The following is a 17,681-nucleotide window of genomic DNA, read 5'->3' on the forward strand; positions in this document are numbered from 1 at the left end:
AACTGTCCCCCGAGGAATTCGGAGCCCGGCTTCGACGGACATCTGCACTACGAAGAGTTTTGGCTTGAAGTCCCAGTCGCAGCCCTTGGTGTTCTCAGCCCGTTGCAGCGTCTCATTGCCGGTCCAAAGTCATCCTTGCCTTCAAAGGAATATCACGATAGTACTCCGTTCGGTGATGAGGTGAATCATTTCTCAGTGATGCAACGGATGTGGATCAGGCCCACTGTCCTTGAGCCGACACCGACAGGAAATTCGCGGTCTTGGCGCGATTCGTTGATTGTACCTCTCGACTTCGGACGGAGAAATAGCCCGCGTCGCGGACGGAGCGATAATGGCCGCGAGGACCTTCGATTCGGACAGACCTGTTATTTTGATTTGGTGAAGAGCACGTCAAGCACTCACACACAGACCGGCGAAATGAGAGACCGGCGGGAATGCCTAACGAGCATTTAACGAGCCCAGGGTCAGATGTCCGTCGTAGATCTCATCAAAGGCGTAATGAACATATTGAAGAAGTCGTACTAACCCGAGCCAAAGGCACGCACCGACTGTCCGGCTAATGGTCGTTCACGGAGCATGACAAAGGCTCAATTGAAAACGAGCAGCCCCCGTGCTCGACCGCGAGTCGCTACGGGCTGACCAACTAGTATCGTCGACGTCTACTCGTGCTGCCGGGAAGCTCGAATGCAAACTTTATTTCATTAAAATCCGTATGGCTCTAATGAACTGTCGGCAGGGAATCTGCATGCATTGGGAATGCAACTTCTGAATCCTGACACGCCCCCATTAGAAATATTTATAAACTCTCCCGTGCCAGACGTCCCTGCTGAGTTCATTCGTAATTTGAGATTCGTTCAAATGCCGGACGATCCCGTCTATCCGTTTCAAACTCTGGCTGAACAGACAGGCCAGCTTTATCGACTGTGATAATGCCCTCTCGGTGGAAGAGCATTGTTCCAACAAGCGCCTCTGGAGACGAAAGAAGGGCTCCGCTTTGACTTCTGTCCCTCGTGGAGCTGAGTGTCCCGTCCGACGCCTCCGTCCTCGACGACGATTCGCAATGGATGGATCCGATTATGAAATAGGCGGACTTACTCACTCAGGAAAATACATTTTTATTATGAGGTTGATTTTTTTATTCGTAAATCCATTCAATCGCTTCCTGAATTCATACTTGTGACTAGTGCGAACATACACACGGAATACGATTCAATTGTAGTAGGAAAATAAATGTTGATTGGCAGATAAATTATTATGTATGGTACAATGTCCGTCTCTGCTTTCCACTGAGACTCGTTATATACAGATTTCAATCAGGGAGGTTGTATATTTACAATGGCAGTCCATCCACGGCATAAGCGAGTGCTAGAGCCCTCATGAGCGGCGGATCACCAGGGCAAGTACCGCAAACCCCAGGAGTAAATGCATCGATGACTTCAAACCGGAAGCTCCGAGAGTCACATAGTAATTGCATCTGTCTCCCGTGCAACATTCTGAGCACTCCCAATCGTTGTACCAGATCCGATCGCATCTCTTGGACTGGCGTCGGATCGTGTACTCACATACGGTCTGATTCGAACACCATTTTGAAACGTAAAACTGTTTTTCGCCCGTCGGAGCCCAGTAAGGCGTCGAGCCCCACCGAACCTCTGTCATGCAGCGGTCCTGATGGGGCTCACATAACTGGATGGTCGATGTGCATTTGGCGTTGTTCTCGTCTTGGTTCGTGCAGATGTAGCACTCGAGACCGAAGCACACGGGGACAAGGAAAGCACCCAGAACGGTGGTGACTAAGGCACTAGGAATCCTCATGATGGCTGGCGATGATTCGGATCCAGGGGTGAAGTTCGAGCTCTCGCTCCGTGCCGCTCGGCACCACGAGATTGCTGGGAGAAATCTCGGCCGCGAGGACAACCCGCTTTGAGACTCCGAGGCGAATCGCACTGTCACTAACCGGGATTCGGTGTCAAGCAGAACGGGACACAGAACGCTAGAAGGGGCCCAACGTTTATTTGGTTGCCACGGCGACCGCTCCGTCAAACGCTGCAGATGAGGTGGCGCGGAACCTCAGAAGAAGATAGCTCTCACTTCTGATTTGGCAAAGTGAAGCACTCGGAAATCGGGACAATATTGGAGGCGACGTAATTTTCCACGAGCCACGCCGATCATCAGAAGTCGAGTCCGAGCTCCGATCTGATTTGAGTTCAGGAACGCTGCCGAATAATCGCTCTGGCTGCGTCACTGTCTCGGAAGCGGAGCAAATTTTCTGCGGCATCTCCCACAAATACAAAACATCGGGAATCGCAAGACAGGTACTCCTCCGGTTACGTCAACGAGCCGCCGGATTTCGGCTCTCAAGGAGGTCGTCATGGAACTTTACGTCTACTGTTTAGTGTGTGTCATGTAAGTTCCTCAAGGCAGCTTTTCGAATGACTCCACCGGTGGAGCGGGTGTCGAGTAGCCCCCCTTCGGAACGACACGCCGCTCCATAGCTGAGATCTACCGTCAGGCCGCGGGAGAATCGGCCGAAATCTTCAGAGTGATCTCGAACTCGTCTCAGCTAGCGCAGTCGAATCCATATGGGATCCCCGAGAGCGCTCCTCTTTTTTCCGCGGGGGTTTTCTCTCAGCGCTCGTATCTCGGAGCCCCGATGCGACTATTGTTCCACTTTCGAATGTCGACTGAAATGAAAAACTTGGTTTCTCATTTATTGTCGACGACAGAGAAAGGAACCTTGCTGAACCCTGTTCTAATGTCGACGGGGCTGAAAGCCCCGCCTTTGGTTCACCTAAGAGAAACGTGAACAAAGGAAGAAAGACTCGCTTTTGAATCGCCCGTCGCCGCCGCCGTCTCTTTCCAGTAATCGAATTCCACATAGAACATCGGACATTCGTTCTCGCAGTGATGTACAATTCTCTCTTCGGCGAAATGTGAATTTCGGAGCCCGCCAAGACGCGGCTGCCATCGCAGCACACTCCGAAAACACTTTGCCTCTGTCGTTCCATCAAGAAAATTTGTGAAAAACAACACGCAAATGGCTCTTTTGTGGCCATTTCGCAGATTGAATTGTCGTTTCGAACGAGTGCAAGTCTTGGGAATTCGTTTCAAACCAACGAACCGCCGCATCAACGGCAGGCGGGCAGTCACACTGACGAGCTCTCCGAGCCGGCCGGCTTGCGAGAAAAACACCCTCCCTACTTCTGCAAATTCGTAACAGAGGTCCTAGGTGCCGTTGATGGTCCCGAAACATCGGCGTCCACTCAATCCCATCAGTGCTCTGAGGAAAAACAGACGTTTTCAGCAGTGCCGACTTCTTTTTTCCGCACGACGTTAACTTGGTCAAAGCTCGTTCCAAGTCTCTCTCTCTTTCTCCCTCACAGGGTTCTCGGCGTTGTGGTGATCAACGGGATCTACTGCGTCATGTACCTTTCGTATCCACTACCCGGAGGTCTGGAACCGTGTCCTCCCTTGGCGAAACTCCGGAGAAAATCCAGGAGCAGACCAAGCCCGAGAACTCGCTCGCCGCTGCGCACAATCCCTCGCAAAGGCTCTGCTGAGGTTATGGTGAGAGAACGAACGCAAACGGGAACACAATAGCGATGTAATCTCGAGGTTGTTCAAGAATCATGTGCCCTAGGCTTCCCGCGTCCACTGGGCTCCGAGGCTCGTCCCAATCCTCTCGAATGCGCATTCCAGATCCCCATGAGTCAATATGACGACGACATCGACACCAGGCTCCAGCCTGTTGTGGAGTCGCCGCCCATCCGATTACAACACCAGCAGAGCACGCCGCGGAAGAAGTCGGGTCGCTCCAGTTCCCCTCGAACATTCACTCCGACGCGATCGACATCACCACCGAGGAGCATCAATCAATCATCGATTTCCATAACTCCACCCCTGGCCAGGTCCAACACCCCCACTAGACCTACCTCCTCGAGAATGAAGTACGGGCAGACAGAAATCTGAATTTCGCGCTCGATTAAACATTCTCCGGAAGAACAGGTTCAGTGTAGAGACTCGGCCGAGGGGTCGAGTGAATGCGTGAGAATTGATAGCTAGCTCACAAGTGGCAAACGGGGAAGGAACACATGCCATAGAGCACACCTTCTGGCGGAGGGGGTTGGCGTATTTTAGTTTATCTGATCTCGCGCGCGTCTTTTTTTCGCCTCGGGTGCGGAGGGCTCTATGGATAGACACTTACCCCCGATATTTTTCTACATTTGAAGTGAGAATGAGACGTCTGGGAGGATGACAGAGAAGAAAGTTCTATCGACTCCTGGAAAAGGGGCCATCTAGAAAGTATGCCTGCGTATCGCGATTTCCCTAATTCTGGAAGAAAGATTGAGAGGATGCTTGGTTGGAATGATAGTGCGGTAGTTGATGTTGATATCGTTGAAGATATTTGCATGAACATCATAACCGTCCGAATTTACTGCAATATTGATACACAAAGACACCATAAGCTTGAATGATGATATCATAATATATTCACCGCCTTCAGACACAGCAGTCAGGAGCATCGACTTACGACGTCTGCTGACTAACTAATTGAAAATGTCATAATTATTCCACGAGATAATATATACACGTCTTTTTGCGCTTTTGCGCCGATTCCGTGAGCAGAAATCACAAATATATATCATAGGGACACCTTCCCCATATGCCAATTAAATATCAAGGTGAAAGTTGAAACTTATACCTTTGGATTTTTCAAATAAGGATCTTCATGTTTCATGTCCGGACAAAGAGAATCGTATTGCAGACATTTGACAAAATAAAAGAATCAGCTTGCTCCACAGGCAGTGATTTTCATTCGAGTGGAAAGTCAGTGTTCAAAGTCCACGATCCGCAGGTCGACGGATGCGCTCAGAATACCCCTTCCCCCCCATAAGAATCTCTAGGAGCTCGGACCCTGCAGACACAGCTTAGAGCAACATCAGTCAGAGACCCCCATGACAACCACACCCTGCCCCCGCAATTTCCCCGGAAACTCAGTTCCCTAGATCTGATCGATCAATACACATATAGATATCGGAGGCTCCCTATCGATGAAACGTAGACCTCCGCTCGCTCGTGAATGTCGTCTAGAAGACTTGAAGAGTGCCGTTAGGTCACTTCGTGGTTGGCCGGCCGGGCGTTCTTCGTGCGCCGTCTTCCTCCAGTCGGTCTGGTGTCTGCTCGGAAATCGATGAAAATCAGGTTTTATGGAACGTTCATGTTGTCCGCATTCCCGGCAGTCCGCGGAACCGCTGCCCGAACTTCCGCTCGGACATCCGCTCCTCGATGGACTGGCTTTGCTTCTGTCGCGGCGAATCCCCCGCGGACTGCCGGGAATACTCACTCCCTTTGTGCTTTCGAAGGAGGCTCCCGAGCTCATTCGCAGGGGCACACAGCTTGGCAGATCAACTCGTTCAGCCCTCGCTTCCCCAGCCGGAATATCCGTCCTTCTCTTCCTTGCTCCGACCGACTCCCTACCTACGGCCGCCTTCGACGCTCCAAGCGCCCCTGTCCCGAGGAGAACGCGTCGGGGGAAAGCGATCGAGGCTTCTGAAGCTCCTCACCTGTTCTTTTAGAGGAGACCCTGCATAAATTGGACTTCTCGCGGCCTTTTTGTGGGTCGAGTTTGGCTCTAACTTCTGTAAGAGCTAATGAGGAAGTGGTGACTAATCCCGAGAGTTCGAAAACTGGAAGAGATTTCCTGTCGAGGAAGACTGGAATAGGGCGCTTTTTCGAACGGTCGCCGTCGGAGATCCGGAGCACTCCCGCACTTCCCGTCTATGGAATGCCTTTCCTCCTCATGCCTTCCCTCCAACGTATGATCCGAAACTCTTGAAATCCAACACTATCCGCTCTCTCCCTTCAGGTAAAGAGCCATAGGTTTTTTAGTGGGTATTATGTACATGAGCCCCACACTCCAGTTGAATTCCCCACTCTTCTGGGTAGTGCGTCAATGCATTTTTCTTGTGGTGTTTTCACCTTTTCCTCCTACCTTCCCCTCAGTCCCTCTCCCCCTTTTCGCACTCGCAGTTCCTTTCGAGAATCATAGGGTCACCCCTTTGCGAGCGGCTGCACCAAAGAAAAAAAAACTCACCTACTAAAAAACGATTCTCCCTGAGTGACTAATATGTGTAATAATTGTATCAAAAATACGTATTATGATATAATGCTCGAATTTTCGGGTCCAGTTCGGGAAGACTTGAAATGCGCTCTGACACGACGGAGACCCTGTCTCGGAACTCGTCCCAGAATATTTTACTGAATCTTTACCGAAGACTCTCAATCCTTCCACTGTTTGACTCAGGAGCTCACCACGAGACAAGGTCGCCAAGAAATAATAATTTTCACAATTTCCCTTTATTGTACAAGTAATTTGCCTCGGCTCGGTATTAAGGTTGATGATTTGGGAAACAATCGAGCGCTAGTGTTTTGTTCGGGTTTGGTGAGGTTACGTGTCATTCAATGATGCCGCTTAATGTCATTCCGAGGGGGCTTGAATGAAGGCATAGGGGGCCGATTCGGAACAACGTTTCGTCTATCAGGGGATGCAGCATTGGATGGAGATTCGACCTGCGCTGCAAAAAGGTTGACGACCAGGGCACATTCCCCTCTCCGCCCTGGGAGAGCGCTTCGCCTATAGCGTGGACTCCGGCTTGAATGTTTGATGACTCAAAATACGGGCAAAGCCTCCCGGATGACTTCAGCCGGGGGGAACGCGATCACGATCTTGTGTTAATTCTATTTGTGCGAAAACAAGCTTCACTCCCAATGAGCGGGATCCAAGTGAGCGAGGTTTTGTGTGATTTACCGCAGAAAATGTCTGTACTGGCGTCCTAAACCCTCACATTTACGCTGCAAACGGCATGAACGACAGTTGATGAGACCTCTATTTCCGGTGGCTAGAAAAGTTCACTCGAGTCCTCAATTGATTTTCGCGCGACGATTTCGCGTGGATGATCGTTGGGCTACTAACCCGAGGAACTAATCATTATCGACGAGGCTATTCCAGTGTTTCTCGCCTAAGACAGCTGGGAAACATTTAGAGAAGTGGTGGGGGATGGCGCACAGAATTTCGGACTCCTTCGATCCACATTTGAAAGGGAGGAGCGCCAAGTGTGCGTAGATTGTTCTGTTCAGACTGTCCACAAGACGCACCTGCAGAGATGAATGGAAGATTCTTGGAGACTGCGAATCCTTTCAGAGCCGCCCTCAGCGGAGGCCGAACTGTGTTTCCTCCGGAAGAGTCATTTGGCATAAAATTGCTCACCTGACATTTGTCATCAAGAGCGTCGAGGAAATCTTTCGGAACCATCCGTCTTCCCACCATGGTGATTTCATTAGTCGACTTGATACCGTCGAATGTCTTCTCTTTCACCGAGAAAGTCCGCTTGTTCGGATTCGACATCTTGAACGAAAAATCTCTCCCTATCAGTCGGAATCGAGTCCTTCCGAGAATTCAGTGAATCGGGATCTATGAGAGCAGGTATGTCTAGTATTCGATGTCACGAGCTGCCTCCGCTCGCACCGATCGGTCGACACGCGGTGGAATCGAAGCTCGGCTCTGAAATCATCGGAACTCGAGGAATAGGAGATGTCCATAAAAGCCTCGTTATAATTCGCCTCTTCACCGAGAATATGACCGAATCGACGGTATCGAACCTCCAACCGGAGCTGCTCCCGTCACCGTGGAATCGATCGGAGCTGATACAGACCTTGTCTTCCCTCAGTTGCGCTCGTTGCCAATCGACGTGTGCCGTCAAACCGCCAGATTATTTCACGGAGTTATCCGCCAGCGCCGATTCTCCAGATTTCGAAGCGAAAAAGCGAACGACTGAGCAGCTATTAAGTAATGCGCGGGATTTTAACGAACGACAAGAGTATCCAGGGAATCTTTGAACAGCTGACCGCATGCTTCGGCTCCTCCTCTCCCATCAAAGCCCGCCGGGCGCTGAGCTCTCACTGAAAACGTCTGCTCTATACATAGCGCCAAACTCATGACGTGTCTACAGGATGGGTTACTTCCATGAGCATTCCGACGAGCTTCTCAGCGAGAGGGATAGGGCGAATCACACCGGAGGGCTGTAGGGCAGAGCAGAGATTACGCTCGGATAGGGTCTCCAGGCGGCTGGGAAGGAAGCGCGGCATGTAATGATGGTTAACTATTAACTTCGCGGTCTCCCGAGGCTCGGCTGTGAGGTTCCCAGAGGATTTCAATGAGGTGTCCCTGGGAACTGTCTGTCCTCGACCTCGATTCCGAGTCAGGATGGAGTCTACCTCCACACCGATATTCGGACTAATCAGGGGAAAATACTAATCAGAGAAGCAGAGACCCTCAGCGCCTATGAGTTCAGCTGGGTTTCGGACGGAGGAGCGAGCTCATGAGCTCCACAATGTAGACTCCCGCGAGAGCCACGTCTCCGCCGTATTTCTCTCTCAAGTTTCGGTTCTGACTCGTTCCAAAGAGTTCCTTTACTTCATTTTCTCGAATCCCGGATTTAGGAGGACAGACAACCGTCACTCTCTGTCCGTCATCTGATGCCGAGCCTCAGCAGGGGAGCCGGTCGTTTCCCTGCGGGGAGGTCCGTGCCCAGGAAAATTATTTTGCAGAGACTAGGATGATCACATCCGTTAGGTGGAGGGGGCAGGTGAAGGGTGATTTCTGAACGCTGAGAAACAGGCTCAAGTCATCGCCGACTACAGCGAGAAAATCCTCCAGACGAATTGTCGGCTATCCGGACAAGTTGTTGTTGGCAATCTACTCTTGAGTTGTTGGGAGCCGACGAGAGGCACACCCTTAGAACTAGATCGAACTTACATGGGCCAACAGTGTATGGCTTATTATTGCCCACTGTTCCTCCTTCTAATTTCGAGAATCATCTACAGGCTCTGCATTCCCCACGACCTAGTCGCCTCGGCATTGCACGGCTGACCTCTGGACCGATTTTCTCGCGCAGTGCCTAAATTCTCCTCGGATGCGTTATAAGCCGTATAGGCATCGATTCGACTGCGACTCTTCGTTTCTGGTCGTCATAAGCTGAGTTTGGCAGAACTCCATTGCGGCGCATTTGACTCCAGCCCTTCCCCGAACTCTAGGCGAGGATGAGCTTGACCTCTTGGGTGCTTCTTCCAAACAGACGTCGAAAGATGCGAATGTGAATTTCTTGTATATATTCATCCACTCTCTTGTCTTGTTCTCTATTCCCGCGCGTTCCAAGACACCAGTGGTCGATTCGAGGGGCGGCCGATTCGATGAGAATTTCAAGTATTATTTGAGGTTCGCGTGACACTCGCTAGCCGAGATCGACAATCAGCGCACCAATCCGGAAAGTGTCTCCCCGCTCGTTTGAAGCACTCAACTCTGATTCCAAGAGGTCTCGTCGGCGATATCCGGTGAAAAGCGAATAGAGTCTACACATCACGAGACGCATATCTCGAATTCAAAGAGTTGCAATCGTCATTGGGAACGAAAATACCACAGCGAAAAGAGACTCCTCGGGCGCCAGAATTTTCAAAGCGGAGTCCCATATATAAATTATATTCTATTCCACTCCGTCGAACTAGGCTCGTCTACGAAACGACAAGTCGAACGCCGGATCTCCCTGTGTCGTTCATTCCGAGTCCTTTGTGGGTACATCGAAAAATCCGCGGGAGTGTCCCGAGTCGCTCTTCATTGATTCCGAATTAAACCGTGACTGGGATGTGTGGAAGCCTTTGTGGACCTGGAGCAAATACGCATCCCATATATAAGGACTCAATGGAGGCTCCCGACGCAGTAGGCTCATGACTAGCGGGTACGGATCGCGCTCCGAGTCTGAAGCTCGCGATCTTCCTTGCAGAATGTTGAATTACTATCTTACTTTTGCCGCGGGACTTTCCTTCTGTGAAAATAAGCGGTCTGATTTCAGACCCGGAATGAGAGCACTATACGTACTGACAGCGCTCGTTTGCGTGGCTGCGGACGCCTTGGCGCGAAGCACGATGTCTACTGGGAATTCGACAAGCCGTGACCAGATGATCACCGCAAGTGAATGTGATTGTCTGCAAAAATCTTTTGAAGACCCGGATACACATAGTTCGATATTCATAGGCATTCCTTGTGATCACTCATAGTTGGATGTTTGTATATTAGTTGAATGGATGCCTCCAAGGCATCAATATTTTGAGGAAAAGGCCGTTTATTGCAGTTTTAACGTCCCTCAAAGACATCGTTCAAATAGCTGGCAAGAATATCGGAATTTCGGAAGGATCTTTGCAGAAGGTTGGTTCCGCCACCGCCGTTCTCGTCAGATCGGGTGCGACGATTCTCCTCACGGCCGTAGTCTCCCGATTAGACTCATTGATTTCAGATCGTCGAAATCCTCGATAAGGAGCTCCCCGAAAATGTTATAAGTCCCATTTTCAACAACGCGAGAGACGCCGGCATGAAACTCGTGAACTCGTATACTGCAGCTGTCACTATCGTGAGTATCTCCCGAACTATCCATATTCGCTGCAATCGAAGGCAATTCAATCAACCCGTGATGAATTGAGACTGCTTCAAAGATTCCGGAGGACCGTGAATCATTAGCGTTTCGAACGGACCGGAGCTGCGATCTGTCTCACGACACCAAGCGTTCAGTCATCGGATTATGTTTCTGCAGGACAAATCGATCGCAATGAGTGATGCCCGGCTCCTCTTGAATCGATTTCAAGAGGTCTACAATCTGGTGGTGGGAAGTTTCATGGTGAAGAAAGTGTAGCTCCCCACATCTGTCCCAGGGCAAAGACTCCCCTCTCGGGGAATCGCATGATGAATAAATGGACGCCGAGAATCGGTCCATGCAGGAAGAGTTCCCCTCGGCACAGCTGTCGCATGTCGGTGCTCCCAGTCAGAGGACGGGGAATTTCGAAGTCAAGATTTTCCACATGTTCATCTCGTGAGCGCGGGAGTCCTCGTGGCGATCATCACAGAATATATCAGCATAATGTTTACGAAACAATTTTTCTTCCCGTCCACTGAGCCGAGTAAACTTGCGTGCTGAACCTGACGCCACTACCACCTCAATCTGAGCAACGTTTACGTCTGTCGATTCTGGATGAGCGGGATGGATCGAGTCATTTCCATCGGTATACTCCTCGCTGGCGGCGGACACGGTGACGCAAGATGACGCGCGGAATCCCGAGTCGAGCTCGAAGTCACACTTTCATGAGACTATTCGACTCTTTCGGAGAGCTCCCGACTGAGCTTGGATATCTTCGATTTATTCGAACACCCCTGGCTCCGTGTTGTCTCTCTCCGAGATGGAGTGTTTGTATTTCACGGTCTAACTAAGATGGTGTCCGTTGATGAATGCTTTTAGTCATGAGCGGGAGAGATCTGCAGCGAAGAGCTCTAACTGTGCGACTAAGCGAGCAGCCAAGCAAGGCTCGAGTGAAGATAACGAGAACAAAGCTCGAGTACAACACTAATTGAATCGGACTGTATTTAGGCAAGAGAGGCGCGCTTCCACCAGGACGTGTCCATGTGAAGAATGCGTGAGTTTGCTTTGCACCCCGCTCCGACGGAGTTGAGATGCCGGGGGAAAAAAGAAAAACAAAAGAATCGAGATATAGGGGACTCTTGCCGTGGTCGGAGTGCACAAAGCGCGGACGATGCGAACATACATACACTCGGCCGAGGCGACAACAGAGGGACGTTGTCATCGCACGGAAGGGCGAGAAAATAAACAACGCGAGGACGCGCCGATGATTCGAGCTCAAGACCAATGAGGAAAAAGAATTCACCCGAGTCACGAAAATTTTCGAGCTATAGAGGGAAGTTTTTCCCCAACATTTTCTGGAAAGCACATTCTCTAGAATCTTCTCCGCTATTGTTGTGTGTGAGCTCTCTTGTTTTCGCTTTAGATTAGTCGGGTTCCGAGAATGCTCCGAGCTCAACACTGAGTGTCAAGAGCTCCACTTCAATCACGCCGACTGAATCAAAGTTGAGCCTCTGAACGTCAATTCCCGCCACAGAACTCGAGCGCAGAGGCGGCGAGGACCAGTGCGCTGGCTGGTGTTGACTTGGTGCGACATGAGGAATTCTACTTCTTCGCCTATCCGTCCGTCGGCGTCGTCTACTGGTTGCCGTTGTCATTTCCTCCGGCCGCCGTCGCCGTTGAAGCTCTGTAAGTGTCTCTACGTTTGTCTGCGGATGATGAGCAAACAGTCTCACATATCTTGAGTTGCACACGCTCATTTCCCGCCTCGACGTCGAAAACGAGAAGTTTGGTCTAGCAATCGTCGCTGCTGTCATTTTCTTCTCGTCGCCTCCCATCGTGCATCACAGCACTTGCTTCTGTTGCCTCCTGCGCAGCAAAGGGTGAATCCGACGGACGAGATCGGTTGCGGGCGAAGACTACCACATAAACGGCTCTAAGCGGCCGAACAAAGCGGTGAGTTTCCGTGACCGGCACGCCCGAGCGGCCAAGAGCGTCATTCTTGCAACAGTTCCTCCCATAAACCCATATTTCTGTAGCTCTGCCTTCCCATCTCTCTCATCCAATATTCACGTGTGCGCGTATTGGTCTGTTTGTTTTTCCTTCTTGCTTTGATCGCTTTCCCTCGTGCCGGAGTCTCCGACATCAACTCCAGAGACTATAAAAGCTCCCTGAGCCTCACCGCCAGAGTCGGATCGAATACATTTCGCATCGAAGCCACTACAATTCTCGGCATGCAGCTGTTCGCATCTACGGTCGCTGTTGTGGTCTGCTGTTCGGCGTTGTCAGCTCCAGCGTTCGCTAATGATGATATACACGGAGAAAGTGAGTACTTTCCCGGATTCTTCACCGCTTCCCTAGCATTTTAGCGCTCCTTACGGGGAAATACCGCGCGGAATGTTCGCGATTCTTCCTATGGAGAATTCATGAACTCGACTTTCTATCCCACGTCGTTCAGTGGCTCAGGAACGAAATAGATGCCCAAGGCATTGTTTGTGTTCGAAAGCATCCTTGATTGAAAGCTTCGCGCCCTGGCTCATCAGCCAAAAACTCCCGATATCGATTCAGTTTGACGCTGTTCTTCGGAGCAGGGACCGTTCTGATTGAGAATATAGGGGGGGAGAGGGGGAGGGGAAGCGTGGGAGGGAGGGAACGTCGGAATCAGAGGAATAGAGTCAGGTATCTATTTAGTGTGTGAAAGCAATACGACGGAGCGTATCTGGCAGAGAAAGGTCTCCCCTATTTGCAGAAGCAGCGGCAAAGATGCGGGGCGAGGCAAGAGTGAGCGAACGGGGCATAAATCAGGTAACTCACTCACTCATCCGCTTGAGCCTGCGGGACTCTGTTCCGTCTTATCTCGTTCTCGTTGAGGATAATCCCTGCGGGGTATCCGCACGGGAATCCATCATGAAGGGTTGTGATCCAGCCATATTTGCTCGCACGAAGCTACGATGACGACGACGAAGCCAGCCAAACAGCCGGCCGGCCAGCCAGCCATCCTAGTGACTTGCCCTCCTCTCGGCAACACCTCGACGTCCCCTTGGTTTGCCCGAGTTTTTGCCCACTAGCCCCCGGCATTCGGCTCCCAGCAGTCCCCGGTGCCATCTGGGGCTGACTAGTCGCGTGGGTGGGGCAGGGGAAAATCAGAAGGAACGCCGGTAAGGGCTTAGTACTAATGCCCACCTAACCAAGCAACTGATGGACGGACGGACGAACGGATGAACTTACGACCGGACGCCGCTGCCGTGAGAAACGAGCACCGAAGGAGAAATATCTGTGGGCGTTGGGAATTACCTCCAGTCGGATGGACGAACGACTCTGATCGTAGATGTAGATGCGTCTGTTCACCGAGCGGGTCGCAGGTTTCCTCTCCAGGAACGAACGAACCCAACAAGGACAAACCAACAGCCGAGAACGGCCGCTCGCCTGACTGGCGGTGACTTGAGAGCCTTATATTGAATTCGCTTGCCTTCTGACTCAGAGGAACCTGAGTTTTTTTTGGTTGAATCCTCCGACAACTAAATGTGCGCGGAGTTTTCCTCCACCTTCGCCATTCGGACCAATCAGCGAGCGACGAAGATGTCAGCAGCTCCATCCACTGGGAATACAATGAGCTCCGGATCAGATTCCGGGGAGTTCGCTGAATTTACGCGTCGCAGGAGTGAGTTCGCGTCGACGTCGGACAATATCTGAGCGGACGCTCGTCCACACCTCCGCTATCTCTGGGTTCGCTGCTCGAGCGTCGCTGTTGTTTTGAGGAGCGGGTCCGGGATACGGGATAGCGACAGCGGCGGCGGCGGCAGCGACAACGTTCCGGACACGACGTCGACGACATCCTTATTTAAAGTTCTCATCGCTCTGGAGGAGATGTCGTGTTACGGTGTCGACGGGAACTTTGTTGTGTCACCGTGCATCCTGCATCCTTCTTTTAGCCAGTCGTCCTTTTCCCCCTCGGCCCTGGATGCGGGATGGAAAGCTTCCTAGTGAGCGCATCCGACCACCAACGGCGTGCGGTTTAATCTAGCGTGAGTCTTTTGTGTCAAAGGATGCTCAGCAGCTAGCTAGTCAGTGAGCTTCCTGGCGAGAGACATCGGAGGCATCCGTGCAGAGGGGACTGAATGTACATATCCACACACACACACACATATATATGAACGACGCTGGCGTTGTCGTCGGTATATTGGGGGTGGGGGCGAATGGAGGAGAATTTACTGTACCTACGACGCCGAAATACGGAAGCTCACATTAGAGGAGCCGCAGAGAGGTATTTTTGCGAGCGCACCGGAAGCCTGTAGAGAGAAAGCCTGCAGAATGCTGCTCCGAGGATTTTTGTGGTGCTTACGAGACTTTTATGGTCGAGGCTCGAACTATGCGGCATTGAGTGCTGCGAGCGTGATTCGGAAAAGTAGGGGAACCTCAGATAGCGGCGTTGTTGCTACCATATCTGGCGCTATAGGCGTTCCCTTCGGGTAGTTTTCTGCTGGTGGAGAGGAAGCTGCATCGTCTTGGCTGCGAAAATTGCTGTCCATCCTCGAGAACCTTCCTTTATTCGACCTCACCGCGTTCATTCCTCGGATGGATGAGCGGATTGATTGATGAGGAAGTGATTGAAGATTCACAATTCAATGTGACGACTGACGAGTGAGAGACCTGTATGAGTCCGAGCCGAGCTCGTCGATCGCGCTCTGTACGTGGAGCATGTCGCGGAAATCGAAGCTGCTCCACACGGTAGTCTCCCAGCCCGTGGTCAGCACCGTGCCGAGTCAGCTCGGCGACGACAAACTCCGGAATGGGAGGAAGGAATTCGGAACTAATTTTTCCTTCGAGTGGCTGTTCTCTCTCTCCTGCGCGCGTTTTACGCGAGGCTCTCCCGCCGGGGGTATGGCCTGAAAATGAGAGAAATTCTCTTGTTTAGAGTAATCTTCGCATTCCAATGTAGCGAGTCTTTTCCGCCCGCCCTCATTCGGAGTTCCCTCTCCGTGGGTCCTTTGCGATCGTTTCAAAGCTCCTTCGCCCTTGGATCCACGACAGCATTGTGCAGAGCTCGAGTTCGCGGGAACAGCATTTAATTTAATGAGCAAAAACATTCCATAAAAACGCGTAGTTATCCGAAGAGGACGTTCGAGCGCAGCGACGAGACAGGTGAACAAGCCAAGAGATTGAAGAACAAGAAAACCAATGCAAGCGTTTAAGAACTTAGTTTGATAGCTTCCCCCACCCAGGGACATTTGGTGTAAAGTAACGAGGGCACGAAGCAGACTTTGGGGGAGATAGGGAGTGGCCATTGGGAGCGGAAGAGGCTGCCTGGTATGCGCTTCTTGGTCTCTGCAGCCGAAACCAGATACCCACCCTACGCTCGAAATCAGGCCACTTGGTTTTCCGGAGTCTGCTCGCTTCGGTCGCGCTGTTTTCGTTCCTCGCATAGATATACCGCTCTTGTCTATCGAGCTCCCTGCGACCCCTTCCACGGAATCCAGGAATCGTCGCAGCCCCCCCTTCCCCGATAAGCGGTATACCCGACCTCTTCCGGCCGGCCAGTTCCAGAAACGCGATCGCTCCAGGTCATCGGGTGAATTCCGTAGGTTTCCGTTGGCGCATACGATCTCCTGATTCGGGGATAGATTCAGATATCCCTTCGGAAAACCCTCGGACCAAATTTTCGTGTTTTGAGGTTCCAGACAAATCAACAGGGAGAAGCGGTTTTGCACAGGGCCTCGTGCGGGGGCTTGGAGTTTGTACTCCACCCAACACGATCCTGGTCAGCTGCTTTTGCGACCCTTGGTGCTTGCTCCGTTACCCTGAGCCGTCTCGCGTACTGTAGAGAAGCATAAGAAGAGGAGCCCTTGGCCGAGCTAAGCCGTCTTCATTTGCTGCTCATATCCTTATTACTTTTGATTACGCGAGATGCTGTGCGAGGATGAAGAGAAGTTCAGAGTTTGTTGAGCTCGTCGAAAGCTCTTCGCTGTTGATCCTCTCCGTGAGGCGGGGAAAAGAAGACTCGCTTCACCAGCGAAACTCGCGTATTACTCGTTTCCATTGTGACCCGAGGCATCTTCTCGCAGATCCGTCGATATAGCTCCTAACATTCCCTCATTCTATGAATTGGCGAAGGCAACGCGCTCTTGCTCGAAGTTTGTTCGAATGGATCTCGTCAGAAGAGATTATGTCTACCCCGGATATTGTCGATTCGTAAACAAGATGAAATTTTCCCCGCATGAGAAAAGTCTAGAGAGACCACTAACCGGATTGAATTGCAGTTCTCGACTACGTTACCAAAATAGGCGAGAAGACCGGTTTGAGCAAGGAGCATCAGAGCATCGTTGTGCACATCCTGCACGAAAAAGTAAGCTCTCATGAACGCCCTCGAGTGTATTCGGAACGGAAAATTTCAGCAGAATTATCTCAACGGACGAACGGGGAGTATTTCACGAAACTTTTCCTCATCGATGTTTTATCTTCACAGTTCCCGCATGATACCAAAGCCTATTCGAAGATGACGGACGTAGAGAAAGCTGAGGTCGACAAGAAGTGGGCTGAAGCGAAAAAAGAAATCGAAGCCAAGATGGGAGCTGACAATAAAGAAGATTGGGAGAAGTTCGTCAAAGAGTTCGAGGTAAATTTTGGTTCGAATGCTTTTCCACGACCGGAAAGTCCATCTCCACCAGTCGGTGTGACCCTTTGAAACCCCCATTTGGATCGAATCGGGATCCAGCCAGAAATGCGTACAGCTAGGAAGACTGAAGATCCGATGCTTCAGTATTGGCGAATAAATTCACAAAACATATCTCCCTTTTTGTTTTTCCAGAAAGGTACTGAAGGGATGCACCATGGCAAAACCGAGAAGGATCGTCGCAGGCGATCTCTCTTCCGTATCTGATTGCTCCCAGAGAATACTCAATAAAATCCGTTTCAGCAAGTGCTTTGTTTACTTTCTGGAGCATTCCGCAGCGTGCCGGTAACATACGGCGAATAACGGCACATTGAACTTCATCAATTCCCACTTCATGCCATAGGCTCGGCTCTCACTCAACTGGATGAAAGACCCTATTCCCTCTAAGCAGCGGGAATAGGGTGCTCTATTGGAAAGGCATACTCCGGATTGGGGGCGTCCTGTGGTCCGTATGAAAAATCGCGTATGCAGGATCGTACTTATAGCCCGTAGTGAAACACTCAACATTATAAGAAAGATAGTGATCGATGGAACACGTGACCATACTTCATCATTCG

The 17,681-nt window shown here is 51.1% G+C and overlaps 3 protein-coding genes and 1 long non-coding RNA gene across 4 annotated transcripts; 2 read left to right on the forward strand and 2 right to left on the reverse strand.

Annotated features, from left to right (window-relative positions):
• Window positions 1-1,374: 1,374 nt before the first annotated feature.
• On the reverse strand, window positions 1,375-1,812 carry cold (coiled). The gene has a single exon (XM_003746392.1). The coding sequence runs from the start codon at window positions 1,810-1,812 to the stop codon at window positions 1,375-1,377; it is 438 nt and encodes a 145-aa protein (XP_003746440.1).
• Window positions 1,813-2,368: 556 nt separating this feature from the next.
• On the forward strand, window positions 2,369-3,966 carry LOC114828391 (uncharacterized). Its single transcript, XM_029112350.1, has 3 exons — window positions 2,369-2,403; window positions 3,381-3,564; window positions 3,697-3,966. Exons 1-3 carry the CDS (start codon window positions 2,369-2,371, stop codon window positions 3,964-3,966), a joined length of 489 nt encoding a protein of 162 aa, XP_028968183.1.
• Window positions 3,967-6,338: 2,372 nt separating this feature from the next.
• Window positions 6,339-7,912, reverse strand: LOC100909277 (uncharacterized). The gene is made up of 3 exons (XR_001951217.1): window positions 7,710-7,912; window positions 7,265-7,402; window positions 6,339-7,152 (listed from the first exon to the last, which is right to left on the reverse strand). It is a non-coding gene; the product is annotated as an uncharacterized LOC100909277 (long non-coding RNA).
• Window positions 7,913-12,642: 4,730 nt separating this feature from the next.
• LOC100897314 (uncharacterized) lies at window positions 12,643-17,370 on the forward strand. The gene is made up of 4 exons (XM_003746365.1): window positions 12,643-12,779; window positions 16,712-16,797; window positions 16,918-17,067; window positions 17,260-17,370. Exons 1-4 carry the CDS (start codon window positions 12,689-12,691, stop codon window positions 17,329-17,331), a joined length of 399 nt encoding a protein of 132 aa, XP_003746413.1. The 5' UTR covers window positions 12,643-12,688; the 3' UTR covers window positions 17,332-17,370.
• Window positions 17,371-17,681: the final 311 nt, after the last annotated feature.

The sequence above is a fragment of the Galendromus occidentalis genome, unplaced genomic scaffold (assembly GCF_000255335.2).
Source record: "Galendromus occidentalis unplaced genomic scaffold, Mocc_1.1 scf7180000077496, whole genome shotgun sequence".
NCBI classification, from domain to species: Eukaryota; Metazoa; Arthropoda; class Arachnida; order Mesostigmata; family Phytoseiidae; genus Galendromus; species Galendromus occidentalis.

Coding starts and splice junctions, on each gene's coding strand:
- cold (XM_003746392.1), bottom strand. CDS start 1,812: ATGAGGATTCCTAGTGCCTTAGTCACCACCGTTCTGGGTGCTTTCCTT.
- LOC114828391 (XM_029112350.1), top strand. CDS start 2,369: ATGGAACTTTACGTCTACTGTTTAGTGTGTGTCAT. Junction 2,404..3,380: donor TACTGTTTAGTGTGTGTCAT/GTAAGTTCCTCA, acceptor TCTCCCTCACAG/GGTTCTCGGCGTTGTGGTGA. Junction 3,565..3,696: donor AAGGCTCTGCTGAGGTTATG/GTGAGAGAACGA, acceptor TGCGCATTCCAG/ATCCCCATGAGTCAATATGA.
- LOC100897314 (XM_003746365.1), top strand. CDS start 12,689: ATGCAGCTGTTCGCATCTACGGTCGCTGTTGTGGTCTGCTGTTCGGCG. Junction 12,780..16,711: donor TGATGATATACACGGAGAAA/GTGAGTACTTTC, acceptor ATTGAATTGCAG/TTCTCGACTACGTTACCAAA. Junction 17,068..17,259: donor AGTTCGTCAAAGAGTTCGAG/GTAAATTTTGGT, acceptor TTGTTTTTCCAG/AAAGGTACTGAAGGGATGCA.